Source organism: Gopherus flavomarginatus, chromosome 3 (genome assembly GCF_025201925.1).
Source record: "Gopherus flavomarginatus isolate rGopFla2 chromosome 3, rGopFla2.mat.asm, whole genome shotgun sequence".
Lineage (NCBI taxonomy): Eukaryota > Metazoa > Chordata > Testudines > Testudinidae > Gopherus > Gopherus flavomarginatus.
The window spans coordinates 215,284,681-215,310,615 of NC_066619.1; the positions used below are offsets into that span (position 1 = coordinate 215,284,681).

Here is a 25,935-nt window from a genome sequence, read left to right on the forward strand (position 1 = left end):
TGCAGAAAGTCTTGCAGTTACAAATTTAGGATTTTAGTGCTGTCAGCAGAATATCTGAAAATGCTGTGTGGGGATTTTAGTTGGATATTTTGCAAATGGCAGTGCAACTCTTAAAAATAAATGTTCTGTTTTAACTATTCTTCCTAACAAAACTTGATAACAAAAATATGTCCTTGGCAGGCTTGAATTCAAAATTTGACTATGATACTAGTATGCTGGTCAGTGAAAGGCTGTTGGAGGGAGGTAATGAGCCGATCTGACTGCAAAAGATGATTGTGAATGAAAAAAATGTGCTTTTAAAAAAAGACACTTGCAGTTACTGTATCAGTACCATACCACTTTTGAGCAAAGCATCAGAAAAGTGAGCAGTACAAAATAGTTACCACTAGGTGGCATGATGAATCACAAATCTTTTGAAATTGGAATCAGCTTAAAAATGCAATTTGTTTATGAAGGGTTTGATACTGATTTGATCTCTTTTTTTTTTAATATAATTTTAGAAGTAAATTAGTTATTTTTTAATGTCTGAATGACACTTGGAATATGTTTCAGTAATGTAAATGCTAAGTTTTTAAGGCCTACATTTTCAAAACTGTTCATTAATTTTTAGTTCTCTGCTGAGCCTGAAATTTTTAGCTACCACAGCTCCCAAAGAAGTCAATATAAGTGCTTAATACCTCTGAAAATCGGACATTCTAAATGAGTAGAAACTTTTTTGAAAATATAGGTCGAAATGACTACAATATAAATAGATAAAGTTGTGTGCAAGAAAAAATGGCCACATTCCTGTTTCTGGTCGAAATAGAAAACATAATATCTTAAGCAAGAGAGACCAGATTTCTTAAGAATTAAAAAAACTAAAATATGGATGAAAACTTTATTCTTAAGATATCCAGTATTAAATAGCCCATTATAATTGCTTCTCTCCCTCTTATATTGGGGGAAACTCAACTTGACCACAATACCTATTCTATATCTTTCTGGTTTTGGTATTCAGGAGTTGTAAAAATGGAAACGATCCATGAGATTATCTAGTTTTGTCTCTTTGTCGCTTCAGGGTTGTTCCCTACACTGCATTTTTTTCCCCTACTGCTTTGTGAGTTGTAGTTTCTGAGCAATGATTTGAGCACTAACTCAAATGATATGTTCTAATCCTCAGATTGTTGTAGAGGTTCCATGAATGTTACATACTGTGGAAATCTGTAATGATTATTTTTAGCTGCAGTCATCAGAAGGGACAATAGCTATTGTGGTGGGTATGCATTTCTGAATACTAACTTTATTATTTTTATGAATTTGTGGTAGTATTAAGTTGCCATCTCGATAGCCCTGCATTCACAGGACAGATACTGTACTTCATCAGGAATATGCATTTTTCCATGTTGTCAGGATAATGCCTGTTTTCTGGAGGGGAAATGCGTGCATACACCTAACAGAGTGAGAAACTAACGCTGTTTCCATAAAAAACAACGAGGAGTCCTTGGGCATAAGCTTTTGTGTGCTAAAACCCACTTCATCAGATGCATGGAGTGGAAAATACAGTAGACAAGTAAATTTGTTAGTCTCTAAGATGCCACAAGGAGTCCTCATGTTTTTGCTGAAACAGACTAACACAGCTACCACTCTGAAATCTATTTCCACAGTCATTCAATTTTTGTGTTAAGGATGGTCACTCAGCAGTACCCGTTGTTGTCTGATGTGAAGACCTGCTGCCAGAAACTGAAATCATCAATTCATTTCACACAGATCACCCACAGTAGTGGAAGATTCTACTTGTTCTGCTTTTAGACAAAATGTTCAGGGTAGACTAGTGAAGAAAACCTAAAGAGAAACTGACTAGCTGCATGTTAGTTTCACTGTGGTATCAGTGGGATAAAATGTCTTTTGATCAGATTTGTTTTGTGAAGGATAAATCTTTCTTTACCTTGTCCCTTCCCCTCCCATCCCCCACCCCAAAAGGATTGCCTTTCCTGTGGGGACAGGTGGGATATCTGTAATTTGATGACAAATTTAAATTGGAACGGCTGTGCCTGATCTTCCTGTATTTGTCTGTGTTAACTTTATACTTGAGGTGTGAAAGGTGCTGTATAAAAATAAATTCTAATCTATTATCTTATTTTTAGTCTGGCCAGTCATAATTTTTAAGTTCAATGTGAAATTATGTAAAATCAGTTTAAACTATAGGGAAAACTTACTCAGTGCTGTTTCTTGGAATTAATTTGTACCTGGTATTTGTTTAGTCTACCGCTGGATGTCACCACTGTTCCACCTAAATGCAGCTAGGAAAAGGATTTATCAAGTGTTGGGAGAGAAAGGAGGAGGGAGAATCATTTGGCACTTAAAACTATTTGAAATTGTTTAATTTAAAGCTTCTCAGAAAAATTAGCACATTATAGCTCACGTTGACGATTCATAGCATACATTTGAAGCCATTAGACGCACACATTGTTTCAAACTCCAATTGGCAAATGCAGAATTCTGAGAGCAGACTGAATGCATCAATTATTGTAAACTCTGAGTGCCATTCACAGACTTGTTGGTGATGAGTCACCACGCTGACTGTCCAAGAAATTAGATCAGGTCTCTGGAAATGGCTAAGAGTAAGTTCTTACTAGGCATATAGATGCTGTAGTGTTATAGCTTACAAATAGCACATTTATCCAGAAACGACTTTCAACCTACAAGTGTAATGTCTACTGACTGTTAGATCTGCAGGGATTAGGTTGGATTTGTATAATAAAAAAAGTCTAGGCCTTCCTTGGTTTTATGTCAATGTGATAGGTCTGTTAAATATACTAGAGCACAGCATGCTGTTAAATTGCTCACAGATGTTTCATGATGGTCGGCTTTTGTAATCAGATTTTTAAGAATTTTTTAAAGCTATTACAGGAACATAACATGATTTACTATTAGATTTTTTTTCCTCTTGAAAATTGTACCATCAGGAAGAAAGGAACAAGCAGAACATTTGTTTTTTAGCTTTAAAATAAGGCTGTCGCTCCCATTTTTTGGGTGATTTATGTGGCTTTTTTGGGATCAGGATGCAATCTCTATATCTTATTAATTATCAATGTCTTTCCCTATTTGAAGAACACAAGTTATGTGATAATGGTGCTTAAACTTCGTAAAGACAAAAGTTGGCAGTACAGTCTAGATCAGATACCGCCTTCTGTCATAAGGCAAACATACAGATATTTTCCATGACCTTTAAATTGAATTTTTGAATGGATTTCAGCTGCCTTTCTGTCTTAGAACATGATATATTAGAGTGCATGATAATGGGGTGGTAGAAATACTTCCAAATAAGTGTAACTAAAACTCCAAACTTGATCCAGATAAATGCATATTTAAAACCAGAACACAGTTCAAATACATAACCTGACTTGGGTAAATACGTAGTGGAAAAACTTTCCTCTAATAAATAACTTTAAAAGGACACAATAGCTAAGCGTGTAGCCTGCACACAGTATAGTACCTATATTGCCAACAACTCGTATCATAGTGGAGGAATACCAGAAAAGGTTTCTGCTTCAGACTGGAGTTGCTCCTATTTGAAATCAGACAAAATTTTTGTGACACAGACTTTGGGTGAAAAACCAGTGTCTGAATGTACGATTAATTGAAAATCGGTCCAAAGATACTTGCATGTCCTTAGCTGATAGTCAGAAGTGATTATCTTTTATTCTTTCTATCTCCAGCTATAAAAATAGCAAGATACAAAATATACAGTCTCTAATCCATATTTTTAAAGAGCTCTTCTGATTTCAGAAGTGGTATTTCAAACTCATTTGAGAGTAGAGGCCTCATTAGGGACAATCTTAATAGATTTTGCAGTCACATTCTAAACTGGTTTCTGGAATGTGAGACTAATTTATGTCCACCAGATTTCAGCTTTGCTTTGATGATATATAGAATAGCACTGAATCACATCTCCTTCTTAAAAGAGCAAAACTCTTCCCTCCTTTTGTACAAATGTCTGTAGTCATCCACAACGCTCCAACTATTTGCATGTCTGCTTGCTTTCTAAATTTTGTTTTTGAAACATCCAATGGCATGATGAACATAATTGTTCTGTTTATCAGTCAGATGCAGGATTCTTTACAGATAACTGCTGATACAGTATATAGGGAAATATAAAAATGAGGAATATGGTGTGAGCTTGCTCTGTCTTTCTTTGTTTTTCTTTAACACCTAATAAACACAAGTTAGATAATGCTGGAAAACAAGATCAGAATCTCTCCTGTTCTATAGACATTCCTGTAGTTAACAGTTAACCTATTGCCATGTTGAAAATTAACTTAACAGTAGGTTCCTCCAATTTTCTGTAGTAGGACTGATCGTATGGATACCATCAGGTAGGTTGTGGAAGCTCCTTCACGGAGGTTTTGAAAAGGAGGCTGGATAGCCATCTGTCTTGGATGGCTTAGACCCAACAAATACTGCATCTTTGCAGAGGGTTAGACCAGATGACACTTGCGGTCCCTTCTAACTCTATGATTCTATGGAAAAGGAGTGCCAGGGCCAGGCTGTGGGTGGCCTGTGTGTACTGGTTAATTACCCAGTTGCAGTCAGGAGACAAATAGTGGGGTTGGAGTTGAGCCGGAAGTGAGGGTCAGGCACCAAGTTGCAGATGGGAGATAAGTAGCACTCTCGGGTTTGAGCCAGGTCAAGATACTGGAGAGTCAGGATCAGGCATCAGGTTACAAACAGCAGGCGAGTAGCTGTCAGGGACAAACCAGGCTCAGAAGCCAGAGTCTAGGGTCCACAACAAGGCAAGGTCTGGAGCAGAAGCAAGCAGATGTTTTATGTTGTTGCTCACACAGCTCACCACGATGGCTTCCTGCTTTATATACCAGCATGAGCCAATCAGTAGGCGGGGGGAGGGGGGTCACCACTCAGGCACGCCTGAGCAGTACTTTCTGCAGTGTCTAGCCTCATGCAGTCCCTCAGTGGAAACCCAGCCTATATTTCCAATAGGGATGCGGAAGCATCAGCCCAGAACCTCTATTGTCCCAAATTACAATCCTGCAGATTCTTACAGGGAGTGAGCAGTAAGGTGATAAAATTTGAAGCTGACACAACTTGCCTAGGTTGGTCACAAGTAAGGTGACTAAGCAAATTCAGAGGGATCTAATGCAATTAGGTAAATGGGCAGCACAATAGCAAATGAAATTCACTACTGAGAAATGTGACATAATATGTATTGGAAGGAATATTTTGAACTACTTAAACACATTGCTGGTTTCTAATGACTTGTCTGCACAATGATTTAGTGCATAGCAAGCCAGGGTGTGACTCTATAGCACACTGACTGACTGTTTGGATCCTGTTACCATGCTCTAAAAGTTCTGTAGTGCACTTTGATGTACTGCATCACCCTTTATCTCATATGATCTAGTACAGGGGTCAGCAACCTTTCAGAAGTGGTGTGCCAAGTCTTCATTTATTCACTCTACTTTAAGGTTTCGCGTGTCAGTAATACATTTTAAGATTTTTATAAGGCCTCTTTCTATATGTCTATAATATATAACTAAACTGTTGTTATATGTAAACTAAATAGGGTTTTTAAAATGTTTAAGAAGCTTCATTTAAAATTAAATTAAAATGCAGAGCCCCCTGAACCGGTGGCCAGGATCCAGGCAGTGTGAGTGCTACTGAAAATCAGCTTGCCTGCTGCCTTCGGCACCCGTTCCATAGGTTGCGTACCCCGATCTAATAGAAGGGTTTTAGAGACATGGACAGTCTGAAAAGATTGGAAATGTTTAGTTTGGTGAGGGGACATAAAGCATTAAAAATAATAAAGGGCAAAGTTGTAGTAAATCCTGTTTTCCTTTTTTAACCGTTGAAGATAAAGGGAACATTCATGAAGTTAAAAGGTAACACGTTTCAAACTGATAAAAGAAAATACTTTTACACAGCATCCCTCATCTGGAACTCATTGCCACATGATGTTAGAGCCCAAAAACTTAGTAGTATTTTTAAAATATTTAAACCTTTTATATGGATAATGAGAACATCCATCATTACATTAAATTGGATATAAACCCGCATGCTTCAGGTCACAAGGACTTATTGGGAATTAAAAATTTTCTCTGAAGAGGGTATTCCAAAGTTGTCTGCTAGGGGGCTCCTTGCACTTTGCACCATCTTGTGTGACCTATGTCAGAAGTATGGCCTACCAGTTGGATATACTGTTATTGATGTGCCACCTCCTGTGGTCCTAGCTCAGGGGTTCTCAAACTGGGGGTCAGCACCCTCAGGGGGTCATGAGGTTATTATATGGGGGCTGTGAGCTGTCAGCCTCCGCCCCAAACTCCACTTTGCATCCAGCATTTATAATGGTGTTAAATATAAAAGTGTTTTTAATTTATAAGGGGGGGGGGTCGCACTTGGAGGCTTGCTATGTGAAAGGGGTCACCAGTACAAAACTTTGAGAACCACTGTCCTAGCTGAATTTCTGTTCGTGTATGAGGGAATGGCAGCCATTTAAAGGTTACTTTGCTCAGAATTTTGAATATTACTTTTTTATTATGGTGATGCCTGGTAGCAATATCGTAGATAGTTTACATTCTAAAGTGGCCACCAGCTCCTGGGGTTTTTTCCCCCTAAATGTAGATGGTCTATCAGTGTGAAATTTCATACTGTTCGTTTTTAGGCTGTTTGGATTTTGCGTGCAGTTCTTGTTTGGTCTCGTTTGATAAATTTTTTAATAGGAAGCCTTTGAAGTTGGGCTGTGGCTGAAATTTGTTGTCAGCAGTCTGAGCTTCATTGTTGACTTATCTGTTTTAAAAAATTGTATATCTACACAGAATTTTGCAAAAAGATATATCCTCAGTAGATTGGATACAATGCTTTTATTGTTATGGGGGGGGCAGGGAAGGATGGCTGTCAAGGCACTTCTTGCCTTCATTCATCATAGCTGAAAGTTTATGCATCAGTGATTACCAATTAATAAAATTTGTAAAGATAAAATCTTCTCCATAAGCAGCTATGCTTTTCTGTCAGATTTTATATAGCACATAAAGTTTTATATGCATCAGTGGCAAATAAGCATATGTGTGCGCTTCTGCACATCTATCACTTAATATCTGTGTGCTTAAAAATGTGTTTAGATATGAAAGGACTGATAAATCAGGGCTTTGGGACACAGTGAGAAACAATCCACCTAATGTTTATAGTAGTAATTTACAAGATTTTGCAGGTTTTGTATCCTAAATATGTGACACAAATGGAAACATTTAATAAACTATTCTTTTTACTTGTAACAATGTGGTTTACAGGAACATTACAAACTGGTTTCTGCTTTTTATAAATCAGTAATATAAATGTATAATGCAGGAGGTCAGACACGTAATGGTCTCTCCTGACCTTAAAATCTTATGAATTTATGAAATAGTAATGCTGTATTTTATTTTTGATAATGCTATTTATCTGTAATGTGAAGCAGAGACATTAAGTAAAACTTCATTCACACACATTAAGAGATACGCTGGCAAATTTACAGTAACAAAATAAAATCTTTTGCAGGTGCAAGTATTGGCATTATGATGAGAACCTGCTCACCTCCAGTGTTGTCATTGTCTTCCATAATGAAGGATGGTCCACACTCATGAGGACAGTTCACAGTGTAATAAAAAGGACACCAAGGAAATACTTGGCAGAAATTGTGATGATTGATGATTTCAGTAACAAAGGTAATACACAGGCTATTAACACTGAATCTGTAGAAAAGGGGTGGGGGAGTATTAAAATAACTTTAAAAATTAGCTTTGTGGATTTATTATTATTTTATTATTTATACAATATGGATTGTATTTAACTGTGCAAGAAAAACAAAATGGTATTTATATGGTCATTTTCGTCTTTCAGTAAAACACAAGCTTCATCTCCATGGATAGTAGTGAAAAGAAAACACTGGTCTATATGCATACATTTCTGTTCTATGCATAGAATATGTGGCAGGTTTTTCTCACAGTTTGGTTAGCACATTAGTATGGATGTCTGGGTTAATTAGCACACTTTGTCATTAGGAATTTTTAAAAGGATAATCTGGTTAGAGATAAATTGAAACAGCGCCCAGCACTATGCCCTATCAGTAACTGCCAAACCAGTGAGCATGAGCAAAGTACTTATCTAACTTCGTATTTTCACTGCTTCTCTTCTTTTAATTGAAGAGTTACTGCTAAATTTGACATAAGAAGTGTCTTTCATCTTACCCTCACAGGAGAATCCTATCTTAATTCTGACTATAGTTGAAATTTGACTAAAACTGTTCAGTAAACCATATTATTTTTTTCACTATCTTAATGTTTTTCGGAGCCACCCATGATTCTTTAAAACACAGTACTGCATTTATCATGCTTATATTTCATTGGAAGAAAAACTATTTTACCCACACATTTTTACATGAAATATTTTCTTTATTTCATGGTAGCATATGGGCTCCAGCTGCATGTCATCAAAACTTCCAGATGTTTATAGTCTTTCCTGCCCGTGCTCATCATCCCTGTTCTTCCTTTCCTCAGATGTGAACCAAGATGGGAATGTTTAATGCCGTGTGTACATATGTATGATTTTAAATATGTAATTGCATTATAAAACACACTCTCGCTCTCTCTGACTGTTTTCCTAATATTGAAATCTTCAGGTCTAATGCTCATTGGCAATATACAGTGAAGCTGATTTGAGAAGAGAATAGCAAGAGGTGGCATGTTAATGTACATGTAAATAAGATAATGAATGATAGAGAGAGGGTCAGTCTGATGTCTGTTTTAAATTTAAAACTAATCAAATAAAATACTTTGTTTTATACTATGCATAATTAATCTGAAAGACTCACTGCCACAAGATGTTGTTGAGACAGAATTCCTAGTAAGGGTCAGAAAGAGATTAGACATTTGTGTGAATAAAAAAATATTTGCTTCTACAGCAAGGATATTCTTTGGTTATGGCACTGGATTTGGATTCAGGAGTACCAGGCTCAGTTACGGTACCTTTTCCGTTCTGACTTCAGGCAAATTGTTAATCTCGTTGTGCCTCAGTTCCTCATCTGAAAATGGAGATAACAATACTTCCCTACCTCATGGGGTTATTATGCAGCTAAATCCAGAAATACTGGGATGTGGGGGTCAGCTTTGAGATGCTACAGTGATGAGGGGCAAAATAAGTACTCAGACAGAAAAGTTAGATAAGATAAACATTTATAAGGTGCATAAACCTGAGATTAGAAAGAAGTTTCCTCTATAGGCAAGTTGTTGTATACATGATTATTGTGGCATCTTTGCATGTTCCTCTGAAACATCTGGTATGGGTAGCTGAGTGTGTGAAGATTACCTTTGGTCTGCTTTTAGTATGGCAGTTCCTATGCAAATCTAGTATTACCAAATCTTGACGCAACAGCATTTATGTGCTGTCTGTCCTTGGATTGGTATATAGCAAGGACAAGGCATGACAGATCGTAGGTGAGTCTGAACTGCCCCTGGAATCTGGGATATGCTTCTCCCTACACTCCTTTTTCCCTTTGAATAGTTTAATTTGGAGATATGGAGGGCATCTGGCTGTGTGGGGATCCAGCACTGAAGTGGTTCTCCTTTTGTATTGTTAAACAGTCTGGCACACAGTATACTTGTCCTCTGCCTGTCCCCATGTCACAGGGGTATATTGGTAAAGAATGAATCTTAGAATTTAATTTTAAAGCTGAAATGATTGTATTAAAAGCAGGTTAGACTTTTTGCATGTAAAGCATTATTAAAATGATAAATAAACATTAATTTTCACAACATCCCTATGAGGTAGGAAAATTTAAGGACCAGAATAGTACTGGACTCAGGACTTGACCCCCTATGGGACTCCACTAGATATGCCTTCCCAGTTTAACGGCTAATAATTGATAACTATTGTTGGAGTATAGTCTTTCAACCAGTTGTGCATCCAGTTTTATAGTAATTTCATCTGAATCACATTTCCCTAGTTTGCTTACAAGAATGCCATGTAGACCTGTGTCAGAAGCCTTACTAAAATCAGGATGTTTCACAAGTACTGTTTCCCTGCATCCATTAGACCAGTAGTGCTGTCAAAGAATGGTCCACTATATTCCTATTGACTCCTAATGGAATCATACCATCTGAGAAGCTGGTTTAGACTTTTGTATTATATGTAAATATTTCTCTAAGGGATATTTTTGTTTAATACTTTAGTCAGCAGCCATATACTAGACTTTTTAGCTGGCATCACAGCTATGTTCGTGTGCAATTCAAGGACTTGCTGACCCAGTTAAAAGCTAACATCACTGTAAAATTAGATAGCCTATTTAAATACCAACAAACTTTTACCAATCTGAATTCATAGGACTGTTCATATTTGTAATTATGACTGAGCCCTTGTCCCCTGACCCCCCCATCCAAGCCCCGCTGTCCCCTGACTGCCCCGACCCCTATCCAGGCCCCCCAGGACTCCCACACTTATCCAGCCACCCCTGTTCCCTTTCCCCTTACCATGCCGCTCAGAGCATCAGGACTGGCAGCCCTAAGTAGTACACCATAAGTAGCACATTCCTGTGAGGAGCAATTTAATACACTACACCTGGCCCCGCTCAGCCCACTGACAGTCTGGAGTTCTCAGAATATGTTCTCGCCCCCCTTATCAAAAATTACACTACAATTAGATTAAAAACTTGGTTTGTATATTACAGTAATCGTTAAAAAATGTATCATGTTAATAAATACATTGGTTTGATGAAACAAAGTAGTTGTACTTATGTGCCTGTGCTTAATTTGTGTTTTCATTGATTTATCTTCTAAACAAATCTCACATGTCTTGCACCCCCCGAAAGGGCGTCTCGCACCTCTAGGGGGTGTGTGCACCCCAGGTTAAGAACCACTGCACTGAACTGATAAGATCTGCATTTTAATTTAATTTTAAATTAAGCTTCTTAAACATTTTGAAAACTTTGTTTACTTTACATACAACAATAGTTTCATTATATAATATAGACTTATAGAGCGAGACCTTTTAAAAACATATTTCTGGCATGCAAAACCTTAAGTTAGAGTGAATAAATGAAGACTCGGCACACCACTTCTGAAAGGTTGCCAACTCCTGTACTACAGGATATAATAGTATATGTCGGGGTGCCAAACTGTGGTTCACAGGCTCACGGAGTCCTCCCATCCCCCTAGTCTGCCAGACTGGGTGAGGGGGGAGCTTGAGACCTCTGCCTTACAGCAAGGTGGTGGGGTAGGGGCTTCTGCCCAGTGGAGAGAGGGGTCTTAGGGCTTTAGTCCTGTGGCGCATGCCTGCTGGGGCTCAGGGTTTCATCAGGAACAGGGCTGAAGCTCCAAGTCCCGTAAGGTGCTTCCTGCAGGGCTGAAGCCCCGAGCACGAGCAGGTGCACCCAGCTCTTCAACTTCTGAAGATTGTTGTATGTGGCTTGGAGGGTCAGAAAGTTTGGCCACCCCTGGTATATGTGTATCTAAGATTATAATGAAAAATGTAAATTTTATTACCTGAGAAACAGCATAACTATGCAATTAGTATTGTCATATAAAATATATAGACTCTTAATTATAGTCTCTGATTGTTACATATATAATATGTATCCTAGTGGATAGTGTGCTGGATTGGAACTCAGATGATCTGTGTTCTATTCCCATCTCTGCCACTGGTCTGCTGGGTGATCTTGAGCAAGTCACTTCATCTCTCTCTGCCTCATTTGCCCTATCTGTAAAAAGGAGGTGGCAATATTTATTTTGTGAAGCACTTTGAGGTTTACAGATGAAAAGCATTGTATAGAACTTGGTGGTATTATATTTCCTAACTCTCTTCAGTGTTTTTAAGCATGCAACTTTAACATAGTGAGTTTTTGTATGGCATTTCCTATGTTTTTTAGGGGTGGGAGGAAACCAACCAACCAAAACATAATCTGACACCATTTGGCTAGAAACTAGCAGAGTGCCGTATCCCAAGCATCTTATGCGGCCCATCTCTGTGAACCTTAGAAACTGGGAATCTCCTGCTTTCAGGCTGGCAGAATGGGGCTCCTTACAAGGTGCATGGAGCTATTATACATCATGTAGTGAAGCCAAGGCTTCTGAGAGGCCCTAGTCCTAGCACATGAACATTTTGTGAAGTGTGCTTACAAAACTGTCAGGTATATGTACAACTCTGCCATCCTTAGCTGCATGCTTCACACATGCTATCATTGTTAGTGTGCATGTGCATACAGTAGTATAGTTTTCACAGGTTCAGTTAAATGAAAATTAATTTTGCATTTTCTCCTTTTCTGTGCCTGGAACTGGTTAAATGCAACTACCAGACAATGTTGCCTGAAAAGCTTGAGCCTCAGCTCAGGTGCTTTGTGCTATATTAGCTGTACTGCCATCTTAGTAGTGAAGAATGGAGCTCTGATTCCCCACATGAGAGCAGATTGAGTAGCTTGAGGTTAAGGTGATGTTTTTGCTGTTGGCAGTGCTCCTAAATGCCAGATTCAAAATGCTAAAAGGTCATTAAGGGCACCTATTAGCATATCTTTTTTTTATTCATTAATAATAATATTCTCTTCTAGTTACTAGAAAGAAATGGCATTGTTTATGCATCTTTCATATTTTCAAAACAATATTTTATAATAAATGGCACACTTCTCTCTCTCCCTCCACTCTCTACTGTGCACAATATTTGGTTGCAGAGAATTTCCAGAGTGGGTTTTCTTTGTTAACTTGTTTTGTCAGAAGCACAGGAGAATAGCAATGACAGGAATTCAGTGCCAAGTTAGTAAAATCATCACAATTCTGATATCTTAAATGGAAAAGTGTGCATTACTAGGATGTTTAAAATCCAAAAATGAAAGAATGCAAAAGTTTCTATATCAATGTCAACTTGGCCACATTGTGCGCACATATAGAATATTTCCTTTCCTTTTGTTTTGTGTAGGTGTAGCTTTTAATATATATTCTTATTTTGCCAAATATCAGACATAAGGAGGGTATAGCTCATCTTTATATTGCTGCAGGTACCTTACTTTTTATATTTCCTGAATCCTTCTGTTTTAACTGTACACTTCAATGTTGCGTTAACGTTGTTTTTTGCATTTAGACCTCGACTCAGCAAAATGCTATGACTTTCCATTGAAGTTAGTGGGACCACTTGTGCCTAAAGTTAGGCTAATGCTTAAATACCTTGCTGAACCGAGGTCTTAATGTCCTTCGTAAAGAAAAGGGACCAGATCCTCATCTGGTATAAATTGGCACAATTCCGTTTGAATCCAAAGGAGTTATGCTGATTTACATCAGCTAAGGGCTCCTGATCTCAGCTTTTCACTAGTTCTCAAGTTATCATAGGCTTTGTCTACACTGACCATTTTTATTTTATTTTATTTTTTATTTTTTTAAATCTTGTTTTACTGGCACTGGTGCAGCTCCACAGGAGGTAGCAGCAGAGGGAGAGCTAGCATATACCACTGTTTTTATCAATGTATTTTCTAACCCTGCTCAGAGCATATATAGATGAAACAGCGGTACAAACCTCACTTAATGTTGTTGCTGTGTCTATGCTTATACTCCTATTGATGGCCCCAGTAGACCTGCATCACTGGTAGCATCACCATGAGAGTGCTCACAGCAATGGCTGATGTAGATAAGACCTATGATAACTTCGGAACTAAAGAAGTAAAATCTGAACAGTTGAGAGGCACAGGAATATTTAATCACATTAATTGATAGCACTCACTATTTAGAAACATATAGGAGGTTCTTCAGCAAAATCGAGAGAAACCAGACTAACCATTCTTGATATTTCTAAGATTTTTGTTTTTTTTAAATAGCAGGAATACACCCTTAATTTAAAATTAATTTAAAAACAAACAAATCTTTCCTTTCAAATCACCTTTTATTTATATATATATATATATATATATATATATATATATATATAATTTTTTTTTAAAGAAACAAAATATATCACAAAATTCAGCACTGGGCCAGTGGCAGATTTTCTAAACATAAAATATCAGGGCTTTATATTCTATTGTCTCACATCCCTGCAAGGCTAGACCTTGGAACTGTATAATGTTGGGAAGTGGGAAATCCACAGCTTCCCAATGGGAACAGGCACTCACTTCCTAGGCCTGGAAGGGCCTTGGATAATAGACTTCAAAATTCTGAAATACTTACCATTGAAAAATATTCCATAATCAGTTTTAGAGATTTTTATAGTTCCCTCTGAGCCAGGGGTAGGCAAACTACAGCCCGCGGGCTGGATCCAGCCCGTCAGGGCTTTGTATCCGGCCTACCGCTCCAAGTGCGGCCAGCACCATGTCTCTGCAGGAACTGGGAACCGGCCAATGAGAGCTTCGGGGGAGGTACCCACAGGCGAGGGCAGCACGCAGAGCCCTCTGTCCCATCCTGTTCCCCCACTCCCACCCCGGGGCCGCAGGGATGTGGTGCTGGCCACTTCTGGGAGAAGGGCCAGGGCAAGCAGGCAGGCAGGGAGCCTGCTCTGGCCCTGGTGCATATTGCTGCCACCCCAGAGCCACTCCAGGTAAGTGGCACCGGGCCGGAGCCCGAACCCCTTCCACACCCCAACTCCCTGCCCTGAGCCTCCTGCACCCCTGCCCTGAGCCCCTGCAGCACCCTGCACTCCTCCTGAGCCCCTTCCTGCAGACCGCACCCCTCCACACACCCTATACTCCCTCCTGCACCTCAACCCCCTTCCCCAGCCCTGCATACAATTTTCCCACCCAGATGTGGCCCTCAGGCCAAAAAGTTTGCCCACTTCTCCCTGAGCCCTGCATAGGTGAATTTATAATAACTAAAGCACCTGCCTTTTTAGGCAGAAAGTGTTAGAAATATATTCAATTTTTAATAATCAGGAATGTTTTACAGACAGCTAAGTCTTCTTGTAATGTATGAGGCATATAAGTAATGGTGTTGTGTAAAGCTTTTATTGACATTTGTGTGGGATGACTTCATAACTTTCTTGTAGTTATGAATCCACACTAAATTCATTTTGTAAAATGTCTATCCTGCATCTATCATGTATCCTCTATATAATGCATAAGACGTATATAAATAATTGTCCTTTTTCTAACTTAGTCTTTAGGTATATGTGAAATATTTGTAACCCTCAAAGAATTGTTTTCAAACCTGCGGCATATGTAAAGAAGGGAGAAGAGGGTAGATCAGATTTTGTCCCTACTGATTTTGACAATCATATTTTTAAATTTTGTTTTGTGTTGTGTTTTTTTTTTAATGGAGGTTTAAATAGTATTTGGTATTCAGGTGGCTTTGGAAGAAAGCAGGTTCAACAAAAATTCCTGTTTTTTGGTGCACGATTCCTGAAATAAATTTGGATGTCTTTTTTGGTTTTTAAAAATCCATTTTTATTTCAATGATTAACGCACAACCTCATTACTTATATTTTGAAGTTGGCATCTTATTAGTAGTTTTGTCAATGGTGAGGTAAAATGTAATAATTTATGAGACTAAAATTTAAGCCTTTTCTATATGTAAACTTGTACTGGTTTAAATAAACTGGTGAAAACTAGTGTGTGGACCCCTATTTTGGTTTAAGTGGGTTATTTTGGTGTAGGTTAAATTTGTTCTTAATTGACTTAAGCTAAATTGAAATATGTTAGTCTTAAATCAAAATAGGAGTCCACAATGGGATTTGCACTGGCTTAAGGAAATCTTAAATTAACACCTTTATTTAAATCAATGCAACTTCATGGAGACAAGACATACCTGTTCTGGTGCATGTTCAGACTTTTCTGAGTTGAATCATCTGTGCATAGTTGTTCTGCAAGAATGAAGCACTTTTTCCATAACTGGGATGTGATTTCCACATCAGAATATATTTATACCTGAATCGATTGATTGATTTTTGCTAAATATGTAACTGAGCCATTTAAGTATGGTCCAGCCTGTCTCCTACCATCCTCTCTGAAACTTTCTCTCTGCCTCAGAGTTTTTCTGCCTAATATCAGTGATTCTCCATCTTTATCATTTTGTGTATTACTTTGTGATATGATCGTCAGGTGATGGACCACAGTCCATGCCCCTCAGTCATCGTCCTTTAGCTGCTCTGTTTATTGAGGTGTTGCTGTAGCTCTGTTGGTCCCAGAATATGGGAGAGACAATGTAAATGAGATAATTTTCTTTTATTCTTCTGTCAGTGGAAGGTACAATCTTTTGAGTTTCATAGAGCTGTTGAGACAGATTGTTAAGCAAAAGAGGTAACATGTTGGAGACAGTCACTTGAAATGAGCAATTGGAGGTTACATTGTTATGCATAAAGGATTTGAAGTGGGCAATTAAGAATAGCAGGCAGTGTGGTATATTGCAGATTAGTTGTATGGCTCATTACAACAATGTCCCTGTAATCCATGGCTTTTTGTGTCTAGCAGAATTATGAATATAAGTTCCCAAGTTTGCTTTTTCAAAGTGTGCAGATTTCCCTGGAATTGCTTCATGAAAAGAGCCATCCAAATGCCCTGGGAGAACCTGCTTCAATACAGGAAAAAGGAAACCCACTGACCACTTACATGGCTACTCACATATTCCTGGAATACTGTAAATTCCAGTACTTCCAGGAACAGCCTGGGTCCACCCCCACTGGCATTACCTCATACACACCATTCATGTGAGGTCACCCTGCACAGTGGGAGCCATTTTTTAAAGCACCCTGCTCTGTCACTCTCGGCATGGCGCATATGAAGTCACGCTGCACAGGGGACGTTATTTTTAAGTGCGGAGGGGTGGAGTGGTATCCCCCATCCGATATTGGACCAAACCAGACATGTCTGGTTTTGTCTCAGGTCCAGATCAGGGACAAACCTCTCAAAAAGAGAACTTTCCAGTTTAGTACCAGATGAGTGGCCTCCCTACTGACTGCATTCTCCTAGTTGTCATCTACCACCCCACACTGGAACCCATACAAGGTATCATCAAACAATTACAACCCATATTTGATTGAGACCTCATCCTGAAAGAAATTTTTCCCAAACCTCTTCTTCTGGCGTCCAAACAACTCCCAGCCTCACCAAGCTCATCATCAGAAGCAAGTTCCTCACAGACCAGGACACACCAACTCAAAGTGGTACCAAATGTTGCCACACCATATCACCTGCGGATGAACACTTTTCACAAAGTGATCACTCCATTTTTGATATTTCAGTACTTGCCCTAAAGGGAAACCTGCCAACACCTTCAAAAGACGAGCCTGAGAACTTAAAATCTTAACTCTGCTAGACACCAAAGTCCATAGACTTTACAGGCATGCTGGTTTTATGGCTCATCACAACAATTTGTAATACACATGCTATCTGCTACCCTTAATTGCCCATTTCAAACCCTTTATGCATAACAATCTTAACACCACTTCATTTCAAGTGAGCGCCTCCAACATGTTCTCCCTTCTACTTAACAATCTGTCCCAACTTGTATTTAGCTCTGCTTTCTTCCCCAGACCTGAAGAAGAGCTCAAGAGCTTGTACCTTCCACTAAGGGCTTGTCTACATCACAAAGTTGCAGCGCTGGTGAGGGGGTTACAGCGCTGCAACTTAGGAGGTGTACACATCTGCAGGGCATCACCAGCGCTGCAACTCCCTGTTTGCAGCGCTGGCCGTACTCCCGTTTTGTCTCGGGTGTAGAGGATCCAGCGCTGGTGATCCAGCGCTGGTAATCAAGTGTAGACACTTACCAGCGCTTTTCTTGACCTTCGTGGAATAAGCAGGTATCCCAGCATACCTGAGGAAGCCTCTGGTAATCAAGCTGGTCTCCTTCCCCGGTTTGCTCTCGCGTTCCCCGAACCCCGAGCAAGCAGGTCTCCTTCCCTGCGGTTTGCAGGGGGGTTCGGGGAACGCGAGAGCAAACCGCGGCGAAGCTGGTCTCCTTCCCCGGTTTGCTCTCGCGTTCCCCGAACCCCCGAGCAAGCAGGTCTCCTTCCCTGCGGTTTGCTGGGGGGTTCGGGGAACGCGAGAGCAAACCGCGGCGAAGCTGGTCTCCTTCCCCGGTTTGCTCTCGCGTTCCCCAAACCCCCCTGCAAACCGCAGGGAAGGAGACCTGCTTGCTCGGGGGTTCGGGGAACGCGAGAGCAAACCGTGGGCAAGCTGGTCTCCTTCCCCGGTTTGCTCTCGCATTCCCCGAACCCCCCTTGAAGCCGCCCAACAGCGCTGCAGTGTGGCCACATCTAACACCACTTGCAGCGCTGGTTGCTGTAAGTGTGGCCACTCTGCTGCGCTGGCCCTATACAGCTGTACTAATACAGCTGTAACAACCAGCGCTGCAAAATTGTAGATGTAGTAATTGATCCAATAAAGGAAATTACCTCACCTACCTTGTCTCTCCTTCTAGTGAATACAGCTGCCACTATAAGGACATACTCATTGAGGAGATGGATGGGAAGCATTGACTGACCCCAGAGATGCGGGGGTTGAAAGGGATAGAGGGATCCAGGTCTGGCAGAACTTTGCCTCAAGTTCCCAGCAGTTTTAGGTGACAAAAACAGATAACTTAACGAAGACATCATGCAAATTTCCCGAAATAATTTGATATCAAGTCAAAATCATGAGGCATGTTAGTGAAGTGTCATTGACTATGGTCTTTGCTGAAAGGTAGTTCAGAATCTACTTTTGCAATCCCTTAGTATGGTGCAGCTATTAACTTTTTCTGTATTAAAGCTAGAATTCTTGCTATGAAATCAGAGAACTTCAGATCAAGTTTTCATCACACTTATGAGCACTTTATCAATAAAAGATCAGTCAGTGTTGTATTTGAGAAATTTTTAGTTCTGAACATCTCTGTTTCTTTAGTAAATCTGGTCAGTTATATTTAGTTTGCATTAAAAGTGTAACGCTAATTGTTATAACATGGAAAAAATTCTTTTTTATTATTATTTGATAGCGCATTTAAAAGAGAGACTAGACGAGTACATTAAGCAGTGGAATGGCCTTGTAAAGGTATTTCGAAATGAGAGGAGAGAAGGTTTAATTCAAGCTAGAAGCATTGGAGCTCAGAAGGCTAAACTTGGACAGGTAGAAAATGTTTGATAAATAAAATCATTTGTATTTTCTTTACATTAAAATATTTTTAACAAATCTTAATATGGTTATTTTATTATGAACATTGTTGAAATAAGAATGGTTTAAATTCTTAAAACCTCGCTATAGTGAGGTATTACACCATAGTGTAATAAAAAAACTTGTATAAATTTGTGTCAAAATTTAAGACATGATAATTCAATCAATGTGTGATTTGTATACAGAAATCTCAAATGATATTATATCTCCCTGCCTTTTTTTGTTTTTGTTTTTAAAGGTTTTGATTTACCTTGATGCCCATTGTGAGGTGGCAGTTAACTGGTATGCACCACTTGTAGCTCCTATATCTAAGGACAGGTAACGCTATCCTGTTTTTCTATAACTCAGAAAGCCTCCTAAGAAGAAAAATAGTTACAGTAACAATCTTCATGTTTTAAACCATACTCAGTGTGTTGTTCACATTACAACTATTGTATCGTCTCCAGAGTGGAAGATATGGTCATGTAACAAGTGACAGTCATGCAAATAAATCTCTAATTAGTTTATTTTAATGAAGGTACTCAAATGTGGATTACATTTAAGGACAATCCAGTCTGTTTCAATGACTTTATCTAGGCCCCCTGTTGTGAAAATGTCTTACTAGGTGAATGAGCAGCCTGCTTAAACAAGATTATTATTAATCAGAAATATTATATTTTAAATGGAGGTAGGAACTGGGGAGAGAGAAGGACCTCAACTTTGATTTAGTGGAAATTTTCAGACTACTAAAGCCTCTGTGATCTTAGGATTGCAATAATTATGGTAGTTACTACAAAAAAGTATTTGTTTCTATTAATTTTAAAGTTAGAGAATTGTTTCAAACAAATCCTTGCCTTTGGGATGTGTGTGCCTTATCTGCATGCCCAGACACTGTGCTAGTAGTTAATGTTGGAACCACAAGCAACTATGTCCACGAAACTCCATTTGAGCCTATAAAGAGGGCATGGACCCAACCTGCCTCCGATCCTTTGAACCACCTGGCTGCTGCAGTTGCTCTTTGCTGTTGTTTTAGCTTTAGTTGGCTTATTCCAGGGGTAGGCGGCACGCGAGCTGATTTTCAGTGGCACTCACACTGCCTGGTCCTGGCCACCAGTCCAGGGGGCTCTGCATTTTAATTTAATTTTAAATGAAGCTGCTTAAACATTCTGAAACCTTATTTACTTTACATACAACCATAGTCGAGTTATATATTTTAGACTTATAGAAAGAGACCTTCTAAAAAGGTTAAAAAGTATTATTGGCACATGAAACCTTAAATTAAAGTGAATAAATGAAGACTCGGCACACCACTTCTGAAAGGTTGCTGACCCCTGGCTTATTCAGTAGTTGAAGGAGGAGTATGGAAGTGTGGCATATCTTTATTTTAAAGCTGTTGAATCCCTCAGCCTATTGTACCACAAGAGTCTTAACTACAAGTATGTCAGAGGCTTAAAAAGTGCCAGGAAACAAGTCCTGCAAGGCCACTGCATTGGTGATAGGCCAGGTCTCCAGGTGCTTCAGTTGTTTGGGATAGGGGCACTTCTCTTGCTCCTGTTCAATCCCTTTACCTGGGGGAGGCAGGTTGTGGAGAACATTGAAGAAACATTTTCAAAGACAAAACTTAGGGAGAGAGAGTGGTGCTGAAGGCCACAGTATTGAGGGGTGCTGATAGTTGCTACTCGCTTGTACAAAGCCCTGAAATGGAAATTTGCAAAGAGTTAGATGAAAGAGCTACTTTTCTGGCCTCCTGTTTGGAGGTAAAGATTATGATGTCATTTCCCCTTGTTTTGATTTTCTCATTGTATATAGCATTTGCCTCTAAAATGAAAGTGTTAAGGAAAAACTTGCACTTTCAATTCAGTCAGTGCATCAGCAGAGCCTATTATGAAAACACTGGGAGAAAAACAAGAGAATGTTTATCTTTATTGCATATTGTGTCTGATGGATCGCAGCAAACAGTGTATTTGTAAAAAGCAAATGTAGAATCTTCTGATGGACTGTTTGGCCATTGTGTTTAAAACCAGTGCTAAGAAATGCCTGATCCAACAGCAGTAAAGTTTGGTTTGTTTTTACCCCAAAAGAATGGCTTTATAGGACAACAGTATACTGTACAGACTTGAATAGTGAAAGGCTCCATTTGCAACAGGAAGAGCTAAAACTTTGTTTTTTTACCCACTGAGATCCCACATAAATAGCAGCAATTATGGAAAGATTATAAAATCGTGAGATCTGCACTTTCCCTTTCCTTTAACCCTCTCAGGTCTCCCATTTTTCCCCCTCATTGCTCCAGGCAATATTTTATCAGAAGGCCAGTGTTAAGATTGGTGTGTTATGACAGAAATGTTGACTTGTCTGCTTTCACTATGCATTTCATAGATTCCAAGCCCAGAAGAGACCATTGTGATCATCTAGTATGAACTCCTGTATAGCACAGGCCAGAAAACTTCCCCAAAATAATTCTTAGACCATATATTTTAGAAAAAACAACAATTTATTTAAAAATCGCCAGCAATGGAGAATCCACCATGACCCTTGGTAAATTGTTCCAGTGGTAAATTTTTAACAGTGAGAGTAATTAATGCCTTCTTTCCTGTCTGAATTTGGCTAGCTTTAACTTCTGACCATTGGATTGTGTAATTTGATGCTCTAGCATCGACATGTGGACTGTTAAAGTATAGTATTTTTTTCTTCCATTAGAATGGAGCTTTAAATTTTTGAGATGATACATATTTACATTTGACCTTTCATTTTAAGTTACATTTCAATAAAAAATAAAATGGTAGATGTATTAGATTAGACAGCATATCTTTCTTAAATTATATTTTGCTCTCTTCTTCCCCTTCCAAAATGTTTCAGAACTACATGTACTGTGCCTCTAATAGATTACATAGATGGGAATGATTATTCCATTGAGCCGCAGCAAGGTGGGGATGAAGATGGTTTTGCCAGAGGGGCCTGGGACTGGAGTTTGCTGTGGAAACGAATTCCGTTAAGCCACAAGGAAAAGGCCAAAAGAAAGCATAAAACTGAGCCTTATCGGTAAAGAGTGCTGTTTTTATTCTGTGAATTGTTTTGAATGCATATCTAAATCATCTCATTTTTCCCCCTCTTTTCCCATGAACTACGATTCGTGTAAATGTGACATGTGGCTCCTTGTACCTAACCTCATCCTCACTGCCGCCATCCACGACCCTGCAGAACCACATGCACTGTGCCGCTCATAGATGTCGTAGATGGCAACACTTACACTATTATACCCCAAGGGGGTGGTGACGAAGATGGGTTTGCTAGAGGAGCATGGGATTGGAGTATGCTATGGAAGAGGGTGCCTTTGACCAAGCGAGAGAAGGAAATGAGAAAGACACAAACTGAGCCGTATCGGTAATCACTAAATCACTTACCCATTTCTCTTCTGAAGGAGATACTGATCTACTAAATACTTGCACATATTTTTAATACTCTAACAACTGAAGATACTTTGTCCAAAAGAAAAAGTATCTTACTATTACTAATTATTTTGGTCAAACACTGCTAATGTAGCTTCACTAACTTCTTGTGCCTCTCTATTTCTGTTGTTATGTACTTAACGCTTCAAGCAAAATATAGGATGTATTTCAGAATAATAATTTTCATTTGGAAAAACAGATGTTCTTATTTGGTTTTCAAGCAAAATTCATGGAACTATTAATGGGGGCTCTTTTCAGGTATGGTTTTGGAAACAATAAAAATTGCTTTCTTAACTGTTCCATAATAAGCATGCTACAGATGTTCAAAAGAATTCATAATACATAAAATGTTCAGGCTGTTTTCTCTCATGGATGCATGTGTACAATTCCTTGTTAATAGATCAATGCAAGTGCATCAAGAGCAATATTAGCCCTCTTTTTCGTGTCAGATCATTCTCACTTGCTTTATGGAAAGTCCCATCTGACCAATACAAGTGCACTACTTTGAAATCTTAGGAAGATAATCCACTAGCTCTAAGTGTGCTCTCTGTAATGTACTTAACTAAAAAGAATTCCAGTCTGTCTTGGTGGAGGGCTTTAATGAATTTCATGTATTCCATCCTATTTCTTTTGCTTTGTGAGTGGAACGTTTTCTTTTCTATCAAAAATACATGCAAATATTTGCTTAAACATTAGTGCTACTGGAATTTTTTTGGGACTTGGGAGGCTGTGGTTCTGCTCTGTATTTTCCCTTATACTACTATAATCTTGTAACCAATTACTTTTACTTGAAAGCACTTTCACATATTTAGAAAATAGTGTTTCATATCACTTTTTATTTGTGGTTTAAACAAATTGCAGGAGCTGATGTTATGCTTCACTTAGCCCTCACCCTGTGATTCTTCTTTGCAAAAATGGCAAAACATGTTCAATGAAATTATGAAGCTTTGGTCTATTCAGTAGTTTATGTAATATAGACAATATCCTGTCGTAGAGAAGAAGGCTGTCCACATTGGAATTTTATCAGCACTAAACTACTTAGTGTTAAGCTGTTTCAAAGGTTGCTATCGCATTCTTTGTCCACAACGTTATAAACTGTTTCAGAACAGTTCTGAGAATCAAAATTTTTAAAAAATGGTTTAGGTGACAGCTATAATAGTTGAATTATTGACCGTTAGCTCTTTTTCTGAAAAAGGACCATATCCCGTTATGCCCAAGCTATACACACGTTTTACTGCAGTAATATTAAAACAATTAAAATTTAGCTAATCATTTTGCTGAAAATAGTAGTCTAGGCAGAATAAAATAGTTCTTAAACATTTTGTAATGTGGAAAGATCCTCAGAAATCTTAGTGCTCACCAACTCAGACCTTGTAAAATAAACTGCTGAGCTTGTGTGGATTTTACAGTGTTCTTGTCAGAGGCCAAGATTGAAAATTGAACGTTTCAGGCTTGTGCTCTCCTTTAGTTTCGGGGTGCTTGTTCTTTCTGCATATTTGCTTTTTCCATATGATGTTCCACATCCCTGAATTATGCAGCTTTTTGGACTCTGAAAAGGATCCATGTAATACAACTATGTGGAATAAGGGAATGTCAAGAACAACTTCAGTAAGTAGTGTAGTCAAGGGGAACATGCAGAAAGAGCCCACCATACATCTGATCAGAGATTTTTACAGTGATAGATCCACAGTGTTGATTGATTTTGTTGGCCTTCCTCTCTGCACACCTGCCACTCTTCTGGGTTGCTCAGAGAATATGTGCTAACTCTACAACTTAGTTTAAATGGTTCCCTTCCATGCATTTCTGTGCAGGACAGGAATATATAGCCATTAATATTTAAAAGGGAAATCATCAAGTTCAAAATTCAATATATGAAAGGAGTCCTTAATGTTACTAATGACACCACCATGAAACAAAGCAGATTTTTAAAATCTATTCACATTTTATGTTACTAGTTTACTTGTTTGTATTTTACTTAGCTCAGCAAGGTTGGGCTGGAGACTTTGGTTCTGTTAATGTTCTCTGCCACAGATCATCTTGGTGACCAGGACACTCTATAGCCCGGTTTCCTTATCTGGTGGGGTTGGGTTTTGTTTGTTTTTAATAATTGCCTACCTCACAGGAGTTGGATAAGGCTTAATTCATTAATTTTTCTGTAGTGCTTTTTGATCCCAAGGTGGACAATACAGTACAAGTCCAATGAAAATAGACTAGCTAGTTTCACCTTTCATGTGCCTAGCACATTGGTAAAGAATTTTGTTTGCAATCTTTGTAGTTAAATTCTTAAATCAAAACTAGAACTTCTTTTCATTTAATCGTTTTTAATGTTATCAAAATTTTGGCATATAGGTTTTACAAAACTGTTCTATTAAACAGAACCTAGCTTTGAAGCCTGTACAGTGCCCCTCTAAAAAAATTTTATTGAGAAGAATTCTAAATTATGTATCCTCCGTGCCTGGCCCTCCCACTGGTTTCACATTAATAAAAATATTTTTTTTAAGTATGGATTAAACCTGTATAAGTAGAATGTTGCACAGTGAGATTTCAAGGTGGCAGCTTCTCAGAACACAATTTGTGTACTGTAGAGTCTAGTCCACTTTACATGCTCTCATATGCATCACGAAATGAATAGACCTTTTCTGTTTGTCTCCACAATGGTTCTTGTCATGGCAATAAGTGGCATGTAACTTCAGATGCAGATTGGCTGAAAAGTGTGGGCCAATGCTCTATGTAATTCAGAATTGTAATAAGTGACTTCTTTAAAACTAACACAAGTATCAAATTCAGAGAATCATTGAAAGCTTGTAATGAACCAATAATAAAGCCAAATAATTTCTAAATGTATTGCCATCAGTCTAATCTTTTTCACGCATTAACAAGAAATTGCTTCTTATATTAAGAGTAACTTTTTTTTTTCCCCAGAGGAGAGTCAAGTTCTGTTGGTGAAAGGAATTACTTTGTTTGTTCTTTCTCTTAGGTCCCCTGCAATGGCTGGTGGATTATTTGCCATTGAACGTGATTTCTTCTTTGAACTGGGTCTCTATGACCCAGGTCTTCAAATCTGGGGTGGTGAAAACTTTGAAATTTCTTACAAGGTAACAGCAAAATTGATCTGCCTTTTAAAATGAAAAATTAACTTAGTTCTAGAAATACTAACATAGATGGACGTGACTTTAAAGAATGCTGTCAAGAAAACTAACCTGATGATACTTTTCCCCCTTCCCTATCACACTTCTGGGTGAAAAATGACCCTATGGTTCTTCAGAATTATGGACAATAAAATAGGCTTCCCAAAACAAGGACTATAAAAATGGAAAAATCCCAGTGACGTGACTCATCACCAGCAAAACCAGGGCACAGAATTTTGTTTTGATTGCTAGACACATGCATGCTCTTCCATCTAGCAAGACATTAAGATCATAAGAATTAGTTTCTTATGCC

At 38.6% G+C, this 25,935-nt stretch overlaps 1 protein-coding gene across 2 annotated transcripts in view; it reads left to right on the forward strand.

The window, feature by feature from the left end:
- GALNT7 (polypeptide N-acetylgalactosaminyltransferase 7) overlaps nucleotides 1–25,935 on the forward strand; it is a 103,139-nt gene that overhangs the window by 59,225 nt on the left and 17,979 nt on the right. The window contains exons 3-7 of one of the 2 annotated variants that reach the window (XM_050945336.1): nucleotides 7,528–7,694; nucleotides 18,894–19,024; nucleotides 19,308–19,387; nucleotides 21,905–22,087; nucleotides 25,472–25,589. In XM_050945336.1, coding sequence (XP_050801293.1) covers nucleotides 7,528–7,694; nucleotides 18,894–19,024; nucleotides 19,308–19,387; nucleotides 21,905–22,087; nucleotides 25,472–25,589 — 679 coding nt within the window. Of the gene's footprint in view, nucleotides 1–7,527; nucleotides 7,695–18,893; nucleotides 19,025–19,307; nucleotides 19,388–21,904; nucleotides 22,088–22,246; nucleotides 22,430–25,471; nucleotides 25,590–25,935 lie in introns of both variants that reach the window. The other variant, XM_050945335.1, reaches the window with a different exon arrangement.